The following is a 22038-nucleotide window of genomic DNA, read 5'->3' on the forward strand; positions in this document are numbered from 1 at the left end:
CTAAAGCTACTTCCTTATTAAGTATCAGTGCTATGCCAATACAAAGATTTTGAACAGCACAGCTAATGCTGCAGATTTTGAACAGGCCTGCTTTTGGATAATTTGAAATTATGAATAAAAAATGTTTTACTATCCTCTTGTTTGTATTCGTCTGTTCCTCAGGCCCTACACCCTGTAAGGTGACTAACCACACAGCTGTATTACACACAAATCAGCTCATATACACCAACACGCGACATAACAGCCATTCCAATAAAAAATAAGGTTAATTTACAATATGGAAAAGATTATCAGTTTTATTCCATGCTGTTTTGTTTTTAACAAGACAAAGTAATTAGTGACCAGGAAAGCAGAATTGTAAGTACGTGATGTCAGCTTGACAAAAGGGAAGGAAGAGAAGGAAGCATTCGTTCTATTTTCTAGGCTGAAGATAGAGACAAGGAAGTGAAAGGGTCTTTTGCAGTTTGCAGAGAGCACATCTCTTATCTTACTTGTGTCAGCAGACCTTCTATCTCTTCTGCTGGACCGCTGCCATAGAAATTGACCCCACCTATTACAGAGATGGGTCTTCTTTTTCGCCCTCTGTGGTAGCCTACTGTATTGCTTTGGATCGCAGACCTGACGGAAGCCAGTCCTGGATGATTTTCTCCATCTGTGCAGTCTGTCTTCTGAGACTCCAATGCAACTGTATCTTCTGGTATAGAGAGACTTCTGATCGACATTTGGCCATAGTCTGAGAGAGGTCTGGGCCGAGATCTTTTTCCAGAGCCCCATCTCCTGGGTGCGACCCTTTGTGTGTCTGTCTTTTCTTCATCCTGGCATGAGGACTTCTTCCAGTGGTCATCAGAAACAACCTTTTTAAATGTGAACAAGTCAAATAAGCGACAGAATTTTCTGATACAATTAATTTGAGAGTTTTTCATACGGCAGATCAACTTAACATTGCTAAAAAGAAAGCATTACCATAAATACAACAAATGCAACTGACAGTTCAGGAAGAACTGAGTGCTTGGTAAGGTTAACACCCAACTAGCAGCACCTCTTAGGCAAACGTGACTAATAACACTAAAACCTTACCTATTACCTCACCAGTACAGACAAGCCCTATCATAAACACTGAATTCACAGGACAATGTCTTGAAAAGACAGCTCTGGCACTCACAGCACTTGTTCCCATGCACAAGTAGGATGCTACATCTAACACCACTGAAAGAAATTCCACCAGCACTCTTTAGGTCTTGACTTTTCACCAAAGCCTGCAGTGACAGTACACACAACAATGGTTTCAAACTGCAAGAGGGTAGATTTAGATTGGATATAAGGAAGAAATTCTTTACAGTGAGGGTGGTGAGACACTGGAACAGAAAGCTGTGGCTGTCCCTTCCCTGGAAGTGTTCAAGGTCAGGCTTGATGAGGCTTTGAGCAACCTGATCTAGTTGAAGATGTCCCTGCCCATGGCAGGGGAGTTGGACTAGATGATCTTCAAAGATCCATTCCAACCTAAGCTGTTCTATGATTCTGTGATATTCCTCTGCTTTACTTCTACCCAGTGATGAAAACAAACAGTAAGGCTGCAGTCTGACTGCTCACTGATCCCAGGTAACTGTGAGCCGATACCAAAGTGGGCAGCGGCGTTGCCTCCGTGTGCTCACTCCCACTCTCACTTGGGTCAGATCCAGAGATTGTGCAGCCACATGTGAATTGGGTGAGCGAGCTCATCCACTTGGGAAGGGAGAAGCTAATTTTCTATATGCTCAGGGAGGTTATAGTCATTTGGAGTAGGACCAGAGACACGTTACAACACAAATACAGGAAAAACTGATGTTTCTTGAGAAGAAGATTGGAAAATGAGCATGTTGTCCTACTTAACAGCACATCTGGCCCACAGAGGTTAATACCTACAGGTGTCATCAGTGTACTGGTACTGCAATTTTGGAAATAAAATAACTTCAAATAAAATACTTGTTAGAAGGAACATTTTTAAGGGTTTAAATGCATTTGAAGTAATACTGCTGTAAACTTCTCTAGGAAAACCCCTGCAGTTTTTATTTTGAGAAAAAATGCTGCACATAAAAATTTATTATCACCTTTCCCTCAAATTTCCAAATTCTCAGCATTTCCTTGGATTGTCCTGGCTCTTCTATAAAGAACAGAAAAGAAACAGAGAGAGGAAGACAAGTGTTTCTGGGCTGGGTGGCAGCTCACACTAACGCCTGGAGTGAATGACAAACTCCAAAGCACTGCTGAGCAAGTGAACGCTGTCCCAAGTTCTCATACAAATTATAAACAAATTCTGACCTTTTGTAAAAGAATCAGTCTACTTCTTTATTAGGATAACTTTAGACTACCCAAGTGCATTTCTGAGAATGTTCCAAGGTAATAAGCTTTCCAGTAAAGAGAAGCATCATTTTTTCTGTTTCTGGCTACATTTTGTTTATCTGTTTCAGACCAGACAAAGACATTTCAGGTATTGCATATTTGGAGCAACCATGCAGCCTAGAACTGGTGTTTTATAATTATGACAGTGAAAGAGGACTTCTCTTCTGTCACCTTCTTCTCCACCTACCATTTGCAACCAGATCAGTAAAACTTTGATGAGCCTTTTTTAGAAGGTCACCTGATAGAGTAGGCAGATTTTGGTTTTTATCTGAAAGACAGCTTCACTGTATGAAACCACTAGTGGGCAGAGTTATTAAATAGTCAGCATTTTAACATGATTACTGCAATTAAGGTATAAAAAATTATCAATGTCGCACATTGCTCTACATTCAATTATTTCACTTACAGCATGAAATTCATTCTAAATAGAACACTTGCATACATTTTGATTTTTATGGCATCACACCTGTCACTCAAGTATGCTTCAGCTTCTCTGCAGATTCAGCCATTTTAATAGCAGGAGGAAATAATTCAAGAGTGGCGCCCTGGCTGGTGCACCAACACAGCTTCAGCAAACCTGCCTCTTAAACCAGCCCCTCCGAGATCAGCAGAACAAAATCACAAGTTAAATAAGGTTCTTACCTCAGAATCAGACACAGGTAAAGGGTCTCCACATATGCAGTGACTGAGAAAGGAGCTCACAAGGGTCATTTTATGTTTTTGTTTTGCAAAATCTTGTCCGTAAGAGCTACTAACGTGAGCACGCTCTCTGCATAACCAGTCAGGCAAAGTTTATCCCATGATCCTGTACTTTTAGACTGAGGGAAGGACACGTCACGTGTTGTCTCCTAATCTGCTTTTTCCACCCTTATCTTGAGCAATAACATTTGCAAAGAGAGGACTGCTCTCCTGCAGCACTCCACCTACAAGTAGTGACTGACCCCAATGACAATGAGATTAATCTCTGCTGTGCAATAAACAATGCTGAAGGACATGTATTTTTAGGCTTAGACCTATAAACTGCATTGAGGAATACTAATAAAACAGAAAATGTAATCCTCTCATAGCAAAAATCAGAGGAAAACAGACTGATAACCTCACATTCCTCTAAGTGACCTATCCAAGCGGGACCTGATCAGGTGACCACTTACTACTAGAAATAAAATATCCAGCATACAACTCATAGGCTCCAGTATTGCAGTCCCTTAAGCATAAGTGTGATTCTTGACACCAACGAAAACATTCTGAGGAAAAAATTTTGTTCCACCTGTCACCAGCTTTATACTGGTGCAGCACCACTGACCTCAAATGGCCTTCTCTTGATTTAATCCTTTATACATAAAATCAGGTTTATACAATTATTATTGGTAACATCTGTAGACATGAGCAGAGATATACATGGCACTGCATATAGGATGAAAATCAAAATGTCATGCACTGAGTCACGTATTGTAAGTGTTGGTCAAAAATTTCAGGGAACATCAATATTTCTGAGAAATAAAAGTCTAAGCTGAATCCCCATTGCATTTTCTGGAATTCACACCTGCTAATATAGCAACAGCACAGGATCACCAATCCTGTGCAATCAAGATTATTCATCTTATCTTTAGGTTGCATTCTCAGTTAGGTTTCTTCTGAGACTGCAAACACAAACACATCTATTTATTTATACTGATGCAAATGAATTTGTTTTATCTGGACAGCTAAATTCCTATGACAGCATATTAGTTAAATCGTTATATTTCAATCATTTTCCTTTTTTCCTGACAATAGCTATGTGCAAATACAACTGTTTAAAATGAATATTTACTTTGATCCAGGCTACACTTTTATTTGCTATTGTTCCCATGTAATATGTCGCTCTTAGGGTGGGATTTGGGTCCAGATTCCCACATCTCAGTTTTGATGTCTGCAATGTTATGTTTGTGTGTTAGCCAGATGTTAAAGCTGTCACCGCAGCCTGTAGAAATCTGGGTTGAGATTTTGTTGCCTCAACACTGGCACTTGGGGCCATTTCAAATGTCCTAAAGGATCTAGAATTGCTCCATGTACCATGCATTCTGTGACCTTGACACAAGACCTACGGGAGGTGTGGGCCATCCAGGGGCAGCCCCTAGAGACGAGGGGGAACCAGCCAGGGCACCTCCAGCAGCGCTTGGTGCTTATGTTCAGGTAACTGAATTGAGCCCCCAAACGGGAGCATCAGCCAAGCCTACAGAGCAGGCCAGCCAGGCAGCACTGTGGGCAGGAATCAGGTGACAAACCAATTGCAGATAGATGTAAGATGGCACTATAGCCACGTTCCCCAATGCTGTGGGGAACCCTGCTTGGTCACCATCTCCTACTCCAGCAAGGTGCAGCTTCCCTGCAAGGTGCTTTCCAGCCACGCACAGCTGTCTTGGATACCTGCCCCTCACTGCACTTGACAGTTATTTTTAGATAACTTGGCTCAGCTCTAGGTGCCACTTCCAGATGTGCTGTTTGGGGTGTGCTTCCCAGGGCCCCCTGACCACACTGACCTGGCTACAGCGGGAGCTTTCCCAGCCTACTCCCTAGTAGCCAACTCCACCATGGAGTCTGAGCCCAGACAGACCAAATCTCTCCTTTTCCTGGGCCCACGCTGATTTCCCAATCCAGGCACAACAGCTTCAAGGACTTAATCATGATGTCACTGATCTTGACTTGGCATTGGTACAATCTAGTGGCGCATGACTGCTGTCAGCATTCGCTGTTACTGATTAATACCAATGTAAGCAACATCAGCACCGGGTGTTTAACCAGTGAAATCTTAGCTTAGTCTTTACAGCCAGGTGAGAGCCAGGTTCTGCAACTATAACTCAGGCTATGGTGTGTATTTGATAAATTCAACACCCAAAATTGTCTTCAGAGGGAGCACTACCCATGGAGCATGAGATCTGATCTGTACAGTACTGATAAAGAGTCACTTATATGGATGCAACTTTTATCAGTGAAATGGCAAAATTTGCCAGTACCTGAAATTGCATGGCAGGACTTTTGCTGGCACATTTATACCAACCATGAATAACACTTCATCCTATACCTGACCACATGCTCCACTGCAGAAGAAGTCTAAACTGTAAGTCTGACCCAACACAACCTGCAGCTGGTCAGCTTGCTGCTGTTGTGAGCTTGCAAGGGCTCACATACTATTGCCATCATGCTGGCGAAGAAAAAACAATCCCTGGGTAAGTTTTTATTAATGTAGTTATGCCAATAAACTCCCTAATGAAAATAAAATCACAGCTCTATACGTATGCTAATGCCTGTGTAGATTATTGATGCTCCTTGCCCACTAATCTGCATTTCTACCCCTACCATTACCTATCTGGATTTTGTAAATGTTATTTTTATGTTATAAATGCACGGATACAATCAATGCTTCCTAACATGTACTTATAGACAAGTATGGCAGGGGACACTTAAATCTCTAGCAAGTTTTTTCTCTTGCCACACAGGAAAGGTTGCAGGGTGTCTTTTTCTCTAGGCCATGCCTGTTAGACGCTCTTCAAGCTTATTCAAAGCCCTACTTCAAAAAGCTGATTTTCATTTAAAGTCAAACACCTGTGAGCTGCAGAGTACCTATTGATGTTTGGATTTCACAGCCCTACGTGGCAATCTGCTGGGAAGTCACAGGTAGGTGCCTCTTAGATAAGGACCCTCAGGTTTGCTGCTCTCCAGGGGAAAGAGCATCGTCCTCCCTTCCCGCGGCGCTGTGCCACAGGCCCACCCGACAGGCTCTTGCTGCTCCTCCTGCTGCACATAAACCCCCGGGGAAATGCTGCTCGAGGGTATTTTATAGCTGTTTTTCACTAGACCAACTGGCCCTCTTCTGCCCTTTTTTTTTTCTTAGCTCCACGGTATTTTGCATTGCTTCTTCTTTTGGTATCTCTGTATTTTTGAGCTGCCTGGCTGAAATGCAGCCTTGCTAACTACAGCTGCCTTTTTCTAATCCAGAGAAAGAAGATAATAAAAAATCTAATAATTGAATCATAGAATATCTCAAGTTGGGAGGGACTCATAAGGATCATTGAGTCCAACTTCCTGCTAATGTCTTCACAAGAAATGCATATTCACTTCCAAATATAATTTATAAAAAGGTGTGATAAATGGAAAAAATCATTCTGCCTGAGAATAAATGACAAAAAAAACCTGAGTAGGCTGAGAAGTTTCAAAACACAATTACTACATACTTTCAGTGAAAACTTGTGATGGATAATCAATTGTTCTTCTGTAAATTACAAGGCTTAAAAGCAGAAACTGAAATACTTACAGGGAAAAATCCTGGTGTTTGCCCTATGTTGTATAGGTAGCTCTGTATTTTGATCACATGCGTACGCATTTCTGTGTATGTTTAGGAGTCTATATAAAAAATGTACAAACTTCTTATGCTAGCAATGACATTTTTATGCCAATATTACAACTGGTGACTATTTAATAGTTGACATTAACTGCCAAATGCTAGGAACTCAGTAGTAATATTAGAATTGATTTTTCAATTCATGTAAGGTAGTAAAAATATAAAAGAGCAAGTGATCATGACCTAGTGATCATAAATTATTTTATCACCTTCACTTAACAGATTAAAAGTCCAAATGACATGTCCCCACCCAGGTACATGATAAAAGGTAACCTTTGCACGTTTTCTTGTTGCTAAACAGAAGTAGGGGGGCATTAGTTGAAGTTCATTTATCATCACTACTAACTGAAGTCAAAAGTTTGTTTTATGTTTCATGGACACAATCAATATTTTTATTTGCAAGCTGTTGTGATAGACACAGAGATTATGAGACTCCAGATACAATACAGCCTCCCAGAGAAAATATATGTATTGCTTGCTTGCTTTCCAGATTTTATAAAAAGATCCCGAAGTCTTATGAGGGCCTAGAGATTCCCTGTTGATCCATCGGGCTGACAGTTTGCAACAGTGATACCATCACAGCAATAGTAACTGTGGAAATAATTGCTTTTACTGTAGCACCAATTCAGTCTGTGTTTGCATCCTCTATCAAAATTATTAAACTAGTCCGGTTCACTTACAGGAAAGTAATTTTAATCTATTCCTTTCTAATTAGGTGCAAATCGCACTATATTCTTTTTCTCTACATCCCTCTGCCTCCTCTGCTACTAGCACCATTTCTTTTTAATTAGCCTTTGAGAAGATCCCAAATGAATGCATTGATTATCTATCCCACGCATGCGCAGTGCCGTTTGACCAGTGGTCTGCAAGACAGGAGAATACAATCTGTGAACAACTGCAAAATAAAACCTTTGAGAACATATGCATTTAAAGCTATACAAATAAGCAAAGCAGAAGAAATCAAAATAGTACAACCATATTCAAAATATAAGTTTTAGGTGCTTTGAAGTTATAAACGTTATAGCAAGATAATCTGCTTTTCTTTCCCCCCACCCAAAATCTGGCAGACCCACAGTTTAAAAATTTGCAGACCACTGCGTCAAAGGTGGACCCCTAAAGAAATACCACTGCACTATGCTATATGAGCTCCTACAATGAATATAGGAAAAACTGTTTTGTAATAAAAGAAAATTGCATTACTGTGCCTGGTAATACAGTAAAATCAATCCCCATTAGCAACAATAACTACTGTGGTAAAACACTCATTTTTAAAGTTTTACAAATTGGAAAAAAGAATATAATTCTACTCTTGGGATTGGTTGACACCAAAGCAATTGTAGTGTTTTAACTAACAAACAGACCTATAAAACTGCATTAAAAGGTCAGGCTTTATAGATACAACCACAAACAAAATTTGGCCATGTATTTCTAAGCCATTTTTGATTCAGGTTTGCTTCATTTAACCTGATCCTTGAAACGTGCTTATCGTAATCAACAAGCATAATGTTTTCCCTCTCAGCAACAAGCCTTACCAAGATTAGCAAGTTCACCTTAGTCATATCCATGTTTCGCAGATAAGGAGCAGACACAAAACAGTTAAGTCATGTAAATCACAGAGGAAGTACAGGGTTGAACTGGAAATGACAGGCGGATCTCATGATTCTCAAATCTGCTCTTCAGCCTCAAGGATTTCCTTCGTCCTCTCTTCCAAACTATTTCCAAAACCAAATCAGCTAACATTTCTGACTGGCATAGGGGAGTCTGCGGAAAATGTATTTGCTTTGCAGGAATAATCTCATCACTCATATAAAATTGCAAGTGTGCTCAAATCAGAAAACTGTTTCCACTAGTTTTCTGGTGACTGATACTTGGGAATGGCTGGGTGATGCTCCAACCCTGTCCCTTTTTTACTTCAGTATCTGAACTGGAACAGCAAGCATGTAGCATGCTTGCTACATATGCTACATAAAGGAGTACTTTATTTGTACTACTTTTATATGTAGCTTGCTACATATGCTACATGCTACATAAAGGAGTACTCAAACCCTCTACCTCTTTTTAGAAGATGTATAGGCATTAATCATCCCTAAATAAATCCCAAAGTAATTTCTAAATCAACTCAGAACACCCTAGATCAAGTAACAGGTCTAGGAAAAAAATCCATTTTCCTTTTATTTATCAAAACAAGAAACTTTTTCCAGGCTTTGTAATATCCACTGGAGAACCTCAAAAGCCAGATGACAACCACAGGTTGGAAGTGGAACTTTATGCTAGCAAAGCAAAAACATAAAAAGCCATAGGCCTTTGTGTCTCTTCAGTGTCTCTCCTGGCAGAGGCCCTCTGGCTCTTCCTTCTCTCCACCCTTTCTGAGGAAAGCCTCATCATCCCTGCCAAAGCCCAAGCCCAGCCACCAGCAGGTCCCAGCAGCAGTCACACACTCGAGCCTGCGCGAGGTGGAGCTAGCTTGCACAACTCTACATCTGCAAATCATTACTTCCTAGTACATGGAGTAAGAGTGAGGCTGCAGCGGTTGAGCTTGGGAATAGGAAGAGCCAAGGTCGCTGTGCTCAGTCTACCCCAGCGCTGGGCTGGCCTGCTGCAGCATCCCGCCCAACATCCCACCCAGCATCCTGCTCAGCATCCACTACCACGAGCAGCACAGCAGCCTCCAGATGCCAGAAAGGGGAAACGCAGGCAGCTGAAAGGAAACTCTGCAGCTGCCTCTGCTCAATTTGGACATCACAACCTGCTAGCATCGAGACAGATTTTCAGCACTGACAACTCAACACCATGCTCGATATAAAAAGCAAATGACACGGCCAGAAGTGCTGTTGCACTCTCTAGGGTACTATTACTCCTGATCCCAGGGTGAGAAGTGCCTCTGAGGTGCCAGAGGAGAGACAGAGCAGACATCTGACACTCCAGAAAGGCAGAGGAGCATGAATGCCGTAAGGATAGGGCACAGCTTGTGAACTGCAGTGGAGTCCCTTCAAGCTCCCCCTTTCAGCATCCACAAACCCTTTCACAGGGATGACAATAACCCTGGTTTTCAGGAATGGCAAATGTTAATCAGAACTGCAGAATTACTCAGTCTAAAATTTAGCCTGACCCAGAATTTGGTTTACTGTCACCACCGCCTTGTTTTTCTTCCTCCTAGTAGAGGATACAGCAATAAAAGATTACAGGCTGTACTGAATGGCTGACGCCTCTGCTGCAGCAAGTAGGAAGAGTTTGTGCTGCAACAGGAGAATATTTGTGTCTTTTGAGGACTCCCTTCTGCATAATTTCAGTGATCAGTTCTGCAGCTTGAGTTTGTAGCAATGCACAGTGGTTTCTGGTTTAGCTCTGGGCAAGTGCTCCTGGAATTCACTCTTTGAGCAACTGTGAAGACATTGTGTGAGGTATCCTGACTTGTGCAGGACGGCTCAGGCAGTTTAGTGAAAATCTAATGTTGTTCAGTCTAATTGAAACCTCAGTTTGCCATCAGAGATGCTCTGAGAGCCTGTTCCAGTGCTCTGCTGCTCTGTCCTCAGGCCCTGTAGCCAGCAGGACCAGAGTGCCACCAGAGTGGTGAGCCCTTGCTTCTAGTTACAAGCCCCACAAAAGTAAATCTAGTTTAAGAAGTTCCCTCCTTATTTACTTTGCCTAATTATCCTTCACATTTTAGCACATTTTCAGTTATACAGATTAAGCTACACTCTTAATTGCCTGTGGATGAACCACAGGTGAATAAACCCCAAAAGAGTCCAGAGAGTTCAAACCAGCTAGCTCCCAGCAGGGGTGCTCATGCCCAGCCCCACAGCACTCAGGAGTTTGTGGTAGGTGCCAAGGAGGCCCATCCTCAGCTCCTGGATGCTCCGTGCTCCTTGTGGGTATTGAACACGGCCACATCCAAGCACCAGCCCTTGGTCCTTCCCTGTGAGGACACTCTGAAACAAGAAACGGGGAGGATGAACACTGAGGACAAGGCTGAATCCTCTGCATATTCTCACCCGTGCAGCTCTTCTTTTTCCTCTTCTCCTCCATAAGCTGTCCCCAAGTTAAGCCACCCGTGCTTAATATTCAGAGCCCAGTGACCTGTACGGGACAGACCAGCTCAGCTCTGCCAGCAGCTTGGTGGTGGGGGACTGCATGATGTGGATGAATTTGGAACACTGTCTTTTGCATGGCATGAACATAAATAAGACAACAGACAGGTCTTAGAGCACCTAAAACACAGTTTGCACACAAAATGTGACTCAGCCCTCATTATAGCAGAGTTACCTCTTCACTGTAATTTATCTTTCACTTACAGTCATAAAGTAATAAAAAGTCTGGTGTACTGTGAAGCCAGATGCCAGCATGGCAACTTAAATAGCAGGTGCTTTAAGAGCTTGTGAAAGACTAGGGGAAATGTCAAATAACTTGATTTGTCTTTTTTTGTAACGAATTCAGAAGAGTGCTTGTTTACGTAGCCTTAGTGACTGACACAGGCCAGTCCAAAGCAAAGAGTTTAAGTTTCTGTTATTTACAGCGACATGGGGCTCTTTTTCAAGACAGTAAACACTACGCAAAACAGTCCAAATAAAAACTTGTACTTAATCATCTCTTGATGCTATTTAAAAGCAACATACTGAATGTAAGCGACAGGAGCACAAAGCAGACTGGGAAAGCAAGGGCTGTCACAGATCAGTTTGGGTGACTCACCCCTCTGCAGCTTCAGAAGTGCTGCAGCAGGGATTCGGGCTGCACTCAATTAGCTCTTCCTGGGAAGCAGCCTACGGCAGGACCGACAACTGAGGAGGCCAAACACCTCCCCTGCTTCAGTCTAAACCGTGCATTTTGGTGAAACCAACAAAGTGACAGAAGTGACAGGATCTCAAGCCTGAATCAGTCAGGAAAAAAATCCTCCAAAACATCAATTCAGGTAAATGGATAGATGCCCTTGTGTGAATACTGCAAAATCAGCTTTACAGTGTTGGGTAAATGCAGAGTAGAAACATTTAGTTTCCACGTTTGGGAAAATAAGAGATTAACAAGTTCCACAGACCTAATTTGCTGACTAATCTACTAGATGAGTGGGTAAGGGAATAAACTAGCTTTTCTTCCAACTACAGCAGCCAGCCCTTGAAGGAGAACACATTTAAGCCTGACCACTTAGTGCCTCGTAAGCTTTGTACTGAAATATGTCTTCAAGCCACAGAGATTGTAGTGGTTGTACTGGAATACATACTGGCTTTTATATGAAATCCACATAGAACAAAAATGCATGAAATATGGAAACTGTGCAGCTTTGTCCATCAACACAATGTATTTAAGGTTCAAAGTCCTAAAAATTCAGGATTTACATTGCTCATGATTACATCGCAAACAATTATTGAGAATGAACCTGACTGTCACAGGAACAATTTTCTGGGTGGGTACAGTTCTGTAACATGGAGGTGTAAGGTAGAGTTAAAAGTGAATTGTAGTCAAAAGTTCAAACCCCAATGACCTCATTGTGTGAGTATGCAGCATTCATAAAAGTGCCTGCCGGCTGAATAAACTCCAATTAAAAAATAACCTGGCATAAAGAGACAATATCTTCGGTACCAAGCTAGCTCCATGCTGAGGGAAGCATGCTGTAAAGGAGGAGGAAATGAGCAATGAAACCCTTCAAAGAAATGTCAGGGAGAAACCACACCACTCTCCCTGGTTTGTAGTCACCCTGAGTGCCACAGCTTTAGGGTTGTGTATGGGATGAGGAGCAGGCGTGGAAAAAAGCAGAGACAGAGTTTACATTCCTTGCATAGTAAGACAGTAGTAAACCCTGCCCTGCACAGCTCCTGCTTCCAATCCACAGCTACCACCTTCAAAAATGTTGATTTTTGGATCAGCAGAGAGGTCTGGATGCAGCTGCACCATGTGGATGGGCCCAGTTGTCTTGCCATTCCCAGAGGGCTCAAGGCAGCACTCACAGCAGTGAGGGGGCTACAGGACCTCACTGCTGCCCCAGCAGCCAAGGGTCCATCCCCTGGCCACCACTTCCTTCATCTCCTGCAGGGCTCCATCCCACACCTGCTGCCTGCGCACTGCACAGACCCAGAGCTGCCAGCAGTGCACACACTGTGTGTACACAACTGAAGCAAGCACTAAAAGGCACTCACAACCAACCTGAAATATGCTATAATATAAAGAGAAAGTTTAAATTCCATGCTGGATAATAACAGGATGCGGTGTTAAAATTAAAACTGTGGTAACTTTTATCCACCCAATGTACATTTTCGTTTAAAAACTATACTGGTCTGTCAGGAGCTAAGAGGAGGGTCAAGCTGAATTTCTCTTGGGTTGTGATCACAGATCACCACTAGATGGTAGATCAGTAGCATTAATTTTACTTCTCATTTTATTCCTGAGAAATACAACTGATGCATCTCCACACTAGGGCTCACGCCTCTTCTGCAGTGGGAAAGCACGATCTTAAGTGAGAACTTTGGAAAAGTCGGATGGTTGTGGCAAATCTGGGAATCCACAACAGGAATAATCTCAGAGCCCCAACATTTATACGTATTGGGTTTATTTTGCCAGTCCTACCATAGCTGCAAGCACTACAGCAAACACACACACTTTTCTCCTGCAGAAGGACAATACTGATAAGCTCTGTAACCATTTACAGTCAGTCAGCAAAAACCATGTCAGTTTTTTGTAAGTAAAGCTGAAATTTGTGCAGCTGCAACAATTGCCTTTGTCTATCTCATACCTAAGGTGTAAGATATTTTCAGTCCAACTGAGGTGGCTTAAAAGATACCTCAGCTTTATTTTGTAAATAGTTTCCATATTCATACAGATACAGAGGGGTTTTTGCCCAGGTGTATTTTGCCCAATGAGCAGCAAAGCATTTTTTGCTGCCTTACCCTGAGCAGCTCAAAACCACATTATTGTACATTGCCGGGGCTGAGGGTAGCCACACTGTCTCAGATAGGTGCAGGATATGTCTGACAGCTCTTCACCAACACTGTCACGTCATTGCAACTGCTCTAGTGCCAGCTCACACAGTACTTTAGGCAAGGGCACAGGCTTATTAAGTGAACTTACCTCAGAGGTGCTGCAATACACGTACCCATCTCCTGGGAGTAGGAAATCATGCATTAGGTGCAGTAAAACACTGGTGTCTTCACCAAAACATTAGTAGCAACACACTCAGCCCAGCATGTAAATTTGCAGGCAAATAAACTAACCCTGAGCATGGCCATGATTGCATAGTGAAAACATCAGATACAACTGAGTGCTTAAACCTCTATACTGTATCTTTCATGCCACACTGGTCTACAAGTACTACCATGTTCTGCGAGGCTTCCACAGGCAAAGTGGTTTACACTGAATCAACACTACTTTAAAATACACAGACTCTTGAGAGACCTTTCAGCTTGGAAGGAAACACAGCCAGACCATGCCTAAGCTGGTAAAATCTGACAAGCCCACATGACAAGGTGGTATATCTGCAGGGGGCAACAAGCTGCCCCTGAAAATATACATAAATAGATTTGCTGCCGAAACTTTCTTTGATATTAATGCACAAAGAAACAATAATTTGATGTTAGCATCCAAACAGAATATATTAAAGGAAATAATTGCTGTCAGCATATTTAACAATAACAAGCTGCAGTAGCCATTAGCATTCAGGTTATTTTGCATTGTTTGCATTGTTTTGCATTAATAAAGACAAAACCGGATAGATATATATACACCTTCTAAAGGATTTTGCTTTCTTTCTTACCTCTTCCTTTTTCTCTTCAGCACCAGAGGCTAAATTGAGGCTCAGCTGAGAGTGGCTGCTTATGCCACTATCTTCATTTCCATCATCGTAGTACACAGTTTGCACAGAGTCCTGGAAGCAAACAGGATTCCTGCCGAGCTTCATCCCCGGTACCTCAACCCTCTCCTCACTCTCCGATGAGCTCAGTGACAATGTGCTGTGATGGTTTGGGCACTGGAAATTCATATTGCACTTCACCTTCTCTGCAGTGGGACTTTGAGGCTTTGGAGTAGTCGGCCTGACTGGAGCGTGAGGGTTTTCAGCTTCATACGTAAACTGCTGGGTAGCTTTTGGTTCATCTGAGTCCGAATAAAACACTTCATTGGGAAATGGACTAATGTCATTCAGTGTGGGTGATAAGCTATCAGAGTCTGGGATACCTGATGACGTCCTGAGGCTTCTGTCTTCAGCAACAGCTACATTCATCTCAGCCTCTTTATCCTGCGCAACCGTGGGGCTTTGCAGACAAGGTGTTCCTGGCAAGGAAGAGTCTGGACTAGACACTGGGGAGGTGCATCTCTTTCTGTCATGATCTGTGCTGCTGGAAACCCTGCGGGAGTAGTCATCGTGCAGTCTGCTGTTTGACCTTGTTCTCTGGGACTGCTCGCTGGGAGAAGGAGCCATGCTCTTAGAGGCATCCTTCTTCCATGCGACATCTGTAACGTTACTGACAAGTTTCAAAACTCGGTCAAAATCTTTTGCCCTGATAGGGCTCTTCCATCGCTTGGATCTCCTCTCAGCATTCCCACTAGTCTTTTCTGAGTCAGCAGAAGTAACACTCACAGCCCTTGTTGGCATCTGTTTTTCATTTCCAACCTTGAGGTCGGTGAGGTTTGAGGTGGATTTCCGTTTGAATGAGCTTTTTTTCAGAAAGTTCAAATTATCTGAACTTTTGCTTCTCCGATAAATGATCCTGTTGTTTTCAGAGTCCTTCACCAAAATTTCACAGATCTTTGGCTCTGCAATGACAGGTGATGTTGGCCTAGTACAGTTGTGATGACTCTGAACTTCATCCGTGTCTAGCAAGTTTATGCGGCCAGCACCATAAGCCCGCCGGATGCTGCGTGAGCGATGAGTATTCCTCAGGAAAGACTCATCGCTCTCCTCCGCATCAGAGCAGTCAGAAGCTAAACCATCCACTGTGTTCTGGAAATCATGTAAAGGCCCTGAATAAGAATACCTGTTAGTCTGAACTCTCATCACTTCCCCGTTTGAGCCATGTTTGTCTACAGTGTTCTCATTTAAGATGTCTGAGCATTCCTTTGTTTGAATTCCTTGGAGAACTGAAGATTTCAATTTCTTGAAAGATCCCATTTTTTTGATAGAAGACAAAGCATTCCACGTGGACGAGTTGCCCATCAACACCAGGGAACGAGGCCTGTCAGAGCTGGAATTAGCCCGTTTACGAGGGGTGGTGAAAAAGCGCATGATTTTGGAAGGGTTGAGCTTATCCTCTTGAATGTCCTCCTCATGACTGTTGCTGGTGCTGTATCCCCCATTATGACTGACACAGGTACCTTGGTTTACGGAGACTTTATTATCCATAACTACACAAGTAATGGCACTGCCATTTCCACAGCTATTTGGAAACGTTGTCATGTTCTCGATGCTGTACGCATGGAGACTGAGGCTGGGGTAGCTCAGAGTGACACTGCTGTCTCCATCAGCTGACCTCGTTGCCTCTTCTTCATCTGCTGCACCTTGGTTTGTCTTGCTTTCACATCGCCTGGGTGAGCTCAGCTCCTCAGGCTGCACTGCCTGCGTCAGGAAAACAAAAGCAATCATTAGAGAAATTTCCTTACAAAGTCCCCAGGTAAAAGCAGTTTGAGTCTCAGTGCAGGAAATAAAGGCATGCATGAAATAGAGGAGTTCTTTGCTGAACAAAGGTGTGTTACAGTGGTGGTGAGGAGAGATTCATAACTCCTTCGAAGTATAATTGCATTCATTAGCAATTCAAGAGATCCAAATAATTTCAATATGTACTTGTTTTTCTAATGCTTCGTAAGCTAATAAATTCAGTATGACTATCATGCCTACTTTACAACACAAAATATATTCCCTGCACACATTTAGAGAGAGAAACCCTCAGCAACATCAATCCAGTGATCCTGCTCACAGCGCTCAGGCACTGAGTCCCAAGATATATGAGAAGTTTTCATCCCCAAAAAAGAGCATGTCCACCAAGCACCACCTAATGCTCCAACAGCAGGCAAAGAAGAGGAAAACACACACATTTTTTCCTACACTTGGTGCTGTCGGCAGGCTGCGTAACACTTGACTGTCTTATCTGTCCCCTAGCAGGTAAACTTAAGTTACATCAAGTGCACAGCAAAGTATTTTTCCCTAGTGAAGAAAAAGAGATTCAGTAATATGTGAAGCCAGAAGCCACCCTATGCTGTCATGATGGCACAATGAAAACTTGACTTTGGAAGTGACCAAAGTCTCTGTTACTGGAACATGTAGTACAAGGGAATCCCTCAGCTGAGAGTAGGAGATCCAGCAGCCCAAGCCATGCTGCGGTGTTTGCGAAAGCTGCGTTGGGACCCCCGGTCATCCCTCCCCTGCCCCAGCTGAGGTTCTTTGTTGAGCAGGCAGGTCCTTGCACCACCATGCTACACAAGGACCAAAGGCCACTGAGATGTCCAGATCAAAGCTGGCATCACCTTAAAAACGAAGGTCATGGCACGGTTCTCTCCGCAAGGGCCACCCTGCCACTGCCAGGGTGAGGGGAGAGGGATCCCCCGTGAAACGAGAAGAGCGAAATGTCTAGCTGTGCTTGAGGGAGAGAGGTAGCCCCGGCTCCTTCTTTGTCTCCTTCCCACCCAAGTAGCTGCGGGGCCTCCGAGGGCCAGCGGGGTGGCCACTGGCCAGAGGAGGGGGCCGGTCGAGGTGGGGATCCAGCGGCAGAGCCCCCGCAGCCCGCTGGAGATGCCGGAACCTGTCGGGGTTTCTCATCGCGGTACCAGCGCAGCGAGCGGGCCCGGGCAGGGGCAGCAGATCCCGCAACCCCAACCACCACGTGAGACGAGGGAGTTCTGGAGCTCGTATCCACTGCTTTCAGGGCTGCTCCCTCCTAAATGCACTTTAAAGGGGCTTTTGCGAGCCTCTGTCCCTCTGGGGATAAAAGGATTTTCTCGTGCTTCAGCGAGACGCCTGCAATCTCTCTCGCCGCTGTTTTTAATCCTCCGCATTGAGAGAGTCGCGGCGGGAGCCTGCCGTGCTGCAAGGCTGAGTCCAGCCGAGCCCAACCTGCCCCGCCGCCACGGCTCCAGGGCCCGGACAAAAGCCCGCCGGGCACCGAAACCTCGGCCTGCCCTTGGCCCTTGTGCTCTCGAACCGCTCGCAAAGTTCCACGCGGATATACAACAACATGGAGAATAAGACGCTGCTCTCGGTAAAAAAGTTCGCAGAGAAAGCGGATTTGGGAGAAACTGCACCTGAGCAGGCAGAAGAGAGTGGGAGAGACGCAGAACAAACACGACGAAATGAGATTTTAAAAAATCAGCTCACGGCACGGAGTCTACAACAACCTTCCCCGCGATGCTGTCGGGAGGCGACTCCCGGAGCAGCGCCCTTACCTGGGGGGAGCCGGGGGACCCCGCCGCCGCAATCCGTCCCTGCCGCCCGCTCCCGCATCGCTATGGCAGCGGCCGCCGCAGCGGGGCGGAGGGCGGGAGCGGGGGCGGGCGGGGAGCGCGGCGCACAGGGGCAGCGCCGGCCGGGGGCGGTTGCCCAGCGGGGCGGGGAGGGGCGGGATCCCCCAGTTCCCCCGGCCGCCTGTGCGTGGAGCGTGCCGGCGGCTTCGGTCCTGCCCCCCGGGAAGGGTCTGCGCTGCTCCGCCCGCGCCGAGGTGGCTCCCGCCGGGTCCCCAGCGCGGCCACTTGCTGGAAGAAGCCTCCCCGCCGTTCGGCGTGTGCGACGGCGGTGCCCGAGCAGCAGGCACCCGGCCACGCGAGGATGATCGTGTTTAGTACCTTCAAAATGTCACGCGTGCTGTCCCCGCATCGCCTCACCGCTCACTTTCCCTTACGTCTGCTCTGCTCACCCTTGTTTTATGTCACAGGCCTTGCACAGGCTTCTCTTTGTGCAGCATTGGCCAACACATACCAGTTCTCACCCCTTCCCAAACACAAGTTTCTTTTCCCAGCTATAATCTGTGGGTTAAACGGTACACTCCCTTACACGATATAAATGACCCCCCTAGTAAGCCCAAACCAATTGTAAAAAGCCTCAGGTCTTTTGTTGCTCTCTTTCACCCCAGCAAAGTATACTTAGTAGCTAGTTATGTATTCTGTAACAAAACAATTCAGAAGGTAAAAATGTATTTTCATTTGGTATTTAAATTGGGCTGGGACCCCATTGTGTTTGTGGTGTCAAACACAAATTTCTTAATGGTGAACAAATCAGCATATTTTCCTAAACATGGCTTACTTTATTAAGCTTAAAAACATATATGCTGGAAAATAAGTTCTTGCCATCAGCAAGCTCTTTCAGATAGTCATGCTTGGTTCTCAGCTGTCTTTCAGTCCCAAATCTGGACAACTTTTTGGTTTGCCACTGTTCCTCAGAGTTAACAGCACGAACTTTTTATGCACAATCTGAACAGTGTTCATATACTACAAGGAAAATTTTGTGAGACCATGTCTTACAGCCCCATAACAACTGGTAGCCCTTGCTCAAACAATTTATTATCTGAAAATATTTCTACACTTGGACTGGTGCTGTAGACATAACTAAAAATGTTTTAACGTACCTCAGATAAGAGGCAAAATTAAAATGGGACAACACAGATTTTGTCGCAGAACAGACACTCTAAAGAAGTAACGAAGGCCATCAGTGCCACTGCCTCTCCTCTGAGACTGGTGTGACTGTACAAGCTGTAATTACTTCTCTGGAGAGCCACATAGACATACTTTCAAAGGCAAGGTGTAGTTAGGGGATGAGGTAAACAAATGGGTTTAAGGGATGTAGGTCAAATGAGGTAGAAAATAATTCTGGGAGTGACCACAGGATTCTCCAGCAGTCAGCTGCAGCAGGCACAGCTTGCCACCAGCCCAGGTTTTGCTGACCTCAGCTTTATGGTACATCCCACAGAAGGAATTAGTTTTGATGCATGACTCAAATAAGAGGGTAAAATGGTTGCTTTACAGTGTTGGTCATGGAAAGCAAAAGAGAAATTGACATTAGAACTGGAAACACTGACACAATATAGAGAGGGTCTATGTGGACCATGGCTCATGATCATGGCTCATGATCTATGTTAGGGTCTATATGGACCATGGCTCATGATCTATCTGCAGGATGTTCTCAAAGTGCAGGCAAGAATTATCTGCTTCAAATCATGGGAAAAGGAAGTGTCTGAAAGGGGATTCAGTGAAGGTGTGGAAATGGCCAAGCACCTTAATGGCAGCACCATTAAGGGAAATATTATTTAATTGATATGAGACAAGAAGTGTCTAAGAAGGTAACTTCCAAAACATTTTCAACAGATCTTGTAAACTTATCTCACAGCCTTCTAGGAGCCTGTGCTGGCCTTTTAAAAAAGTCTAACAGCACTATTCAAACCTGAATTTCAATGGATTTGTGTTCCTATGTTCCTTTCCATAAATATCCCAGCTATATCCATCACATTAGTTTTGAATACCTTTTTTAATCCGCAGGCCCCCTCAAAGAAGGGAACTCTCAGTTCCTTCTATGTCCTTTCTACCAGCTGGACAAAAAGACAAAACAGAAAACATTAAGCTGAATGGAGCCACTAATCGGAGTTTCTTCTTTATCCAGCCAACAGTGGTTCTGGAACTTAAGAAATTCAAATAAACTGAACCATTCTTTCAGATATGTTAAGCTCATCAGCAGGTTAAAAACTGCTCGAAGAGACAGAAATTATGTGAGAAGGTACTGACAGACTAACAAGATGTTTGTGAGAACTCAGTTTTCTTAGAAAGCAATGCTAAAATCTCACTTCACATAATTAGGTAAGAACATCCTTGTATGTCTTATTTCCTAAAAGTCATTACATTTAATAAAAGAAATACCTAGAAAATTGCAATTACAGATATGTCAGAATTTAGTCAATTAGACGTTTGTCAAGTTTCTAAAAGTAAATACTATGGTTGTAACCTTCCAGACTTGTTTGTCATTGGTTTTCTACTGGTAGTATGCTAACTCTCACAGGTTCGTTGAGTCAGTCTGTCCTTCCACATGTGCATAGTATTTAGCGAAGCATGGATGCAGCACACTAATGAGTGTGTCTGAGAACAGGATTAACTTCCTCTACTAGAGACCAATAATTACTCAAATATTTTCTTAAATCTGAATATTATTTTAAGACTAGGCAGTGTATATAGTATTCAGGTGCTGTCACACCAAAGTTTAGTAAAACAATACAAAGCAAAATTAATCAACAGCGCTGCCATGAGAAAGAAGGCACTTCACTCTGCTTGCTTTTAACTTGCACTTTTTTCCAATTTCTTATAGTATCTGAAGAAAAACAAGCCAGTGTTTCCTCAAAGTTACAAACCAGTGTTCCAGGAGACTGAGCCTTCCTATGTGAAAGTTTTTCTACAATCCTAAAAAAAGCAAAATGTCATCTAACTTTCTGATTTTAAAAGGTGCTTTTGAAGTGGCATCCCTTGCTGTTTTTCCAGCTTCTTTGTTGCTTTATAAGATTAATACTGTTTGCCACTAAGAATGTTTGAAAAGTTGTAAATAAGAACAAATTCATAGCACTTGCATGGGTATTTCTGAAAGACTGAGTTGTATACTGTGTTATTTACAGGGTAATAGTTTAGCTCCAGATGAGTCACAAAGGCTGCAGTGAACTGAGAGACAGCGCCAGCATCACACGTTGTGGTTGACAGTACAGTAATTTATGAAGAGAACTTGGAAAATAAATTCCAGATTGGTATATGCATGAGATTTTTAGTAGTGATTTGACAATGGTCATCGCACTTACTGGAACAAAAAAGAAATGCTTGTTTTAGAAGTCTGTAATTTAAAAGAGGTTTAATGTGCATGTGACAAGGAATGAGGAGGATTATTCCAAGTGTGATACAGGTGGGAAAGGATTACGAAAAATGTGACAAGGGAGGAAGAACATTGAGTTTTAATGATGAAGGAACAACACCCCCCCCCCCCTTTAACAGGTAGCAATAAATCTCTTAGCTTTCCCAGAATAGCAAAATGCACATTTATGTAATAAGCAAGTCACTCAAATCTGAAAAGTCTAAATGAGAATGATTCTTTCTACTTAGTTTACAAATCATCTATTCCATTCCCACAACTATTATTTCTTTCATGGTTCGTTTATAGATACTTTCTAAAAGTATATTTTAAAGTAGCGATTTTTTTAAAAAGGTACTCTTAAAAGAGAATAATAATAATAATAATAATAATAATAATAATAATAATAATAATAATTTAAAAATAGCCAAAAGGAGTAACTTTAGGAAAACATAAAAGCATCTGTCCTATTTCAACAGCTATTGGGTAAAGATGGTAAAGGAAG

At 43.3% G+C, this 22038-nt stretch overlaps 1 protein-coding gene across 11 annotated transcripts in view; it reads right to left on the minus strand.

Annotated features, from left to right (window-relative positions):
- Positions 1 to 22038, minus strand: part of SPATA13 (spermatogenesis associated 13) — a 151895-nt gene that overhangs the window by 32540 nt on the left and 97317 nt on the right. For 6 of the 11 annotated variants that reach the window (XM_021286225.2, XM_021286224.2, XM_021286227.2 and 3 more), the window contains 2 exons: positions 14493 to 16289; positions 492 to 854 (listed from right to left, as the gene is read on the minus strand). In XM_021286225.2, coding sequence (XP_021141900.1) covers positions 492 to 854; positions 14493 to 16289 — 2160 coding nt within the window. Of the gene's footprint in view, positions 1 to 491; positions 855 to 3021; positions 14433 to 14492; positions 16290 to 18109; positions 18272 to 20175; positions 20237 to 22038 lie in introns of those variants that run through there. The other 5 variants (XM_065050191.1, XM_065050189.1, XM_065050193.1 and 2 more) reach the window with 5 other exon arrangements.

The sequence above is a fragment of the Columba livia genome, chromosome 1 (assembly GCF_036013475.1).
Source record: "Columba livia isolate bColLiv1 breed racing homer chromosome 1, bColLiv1.pat.W.v2, whole genome shotgun sequence".
In the NCBI taxonomy this organism is placed as follows: domain Eukaryota; kingdom Metazoa; phylum Chordata; class Aves; order Columbiformes; family Columbidae; genus Columba; species Columba livia.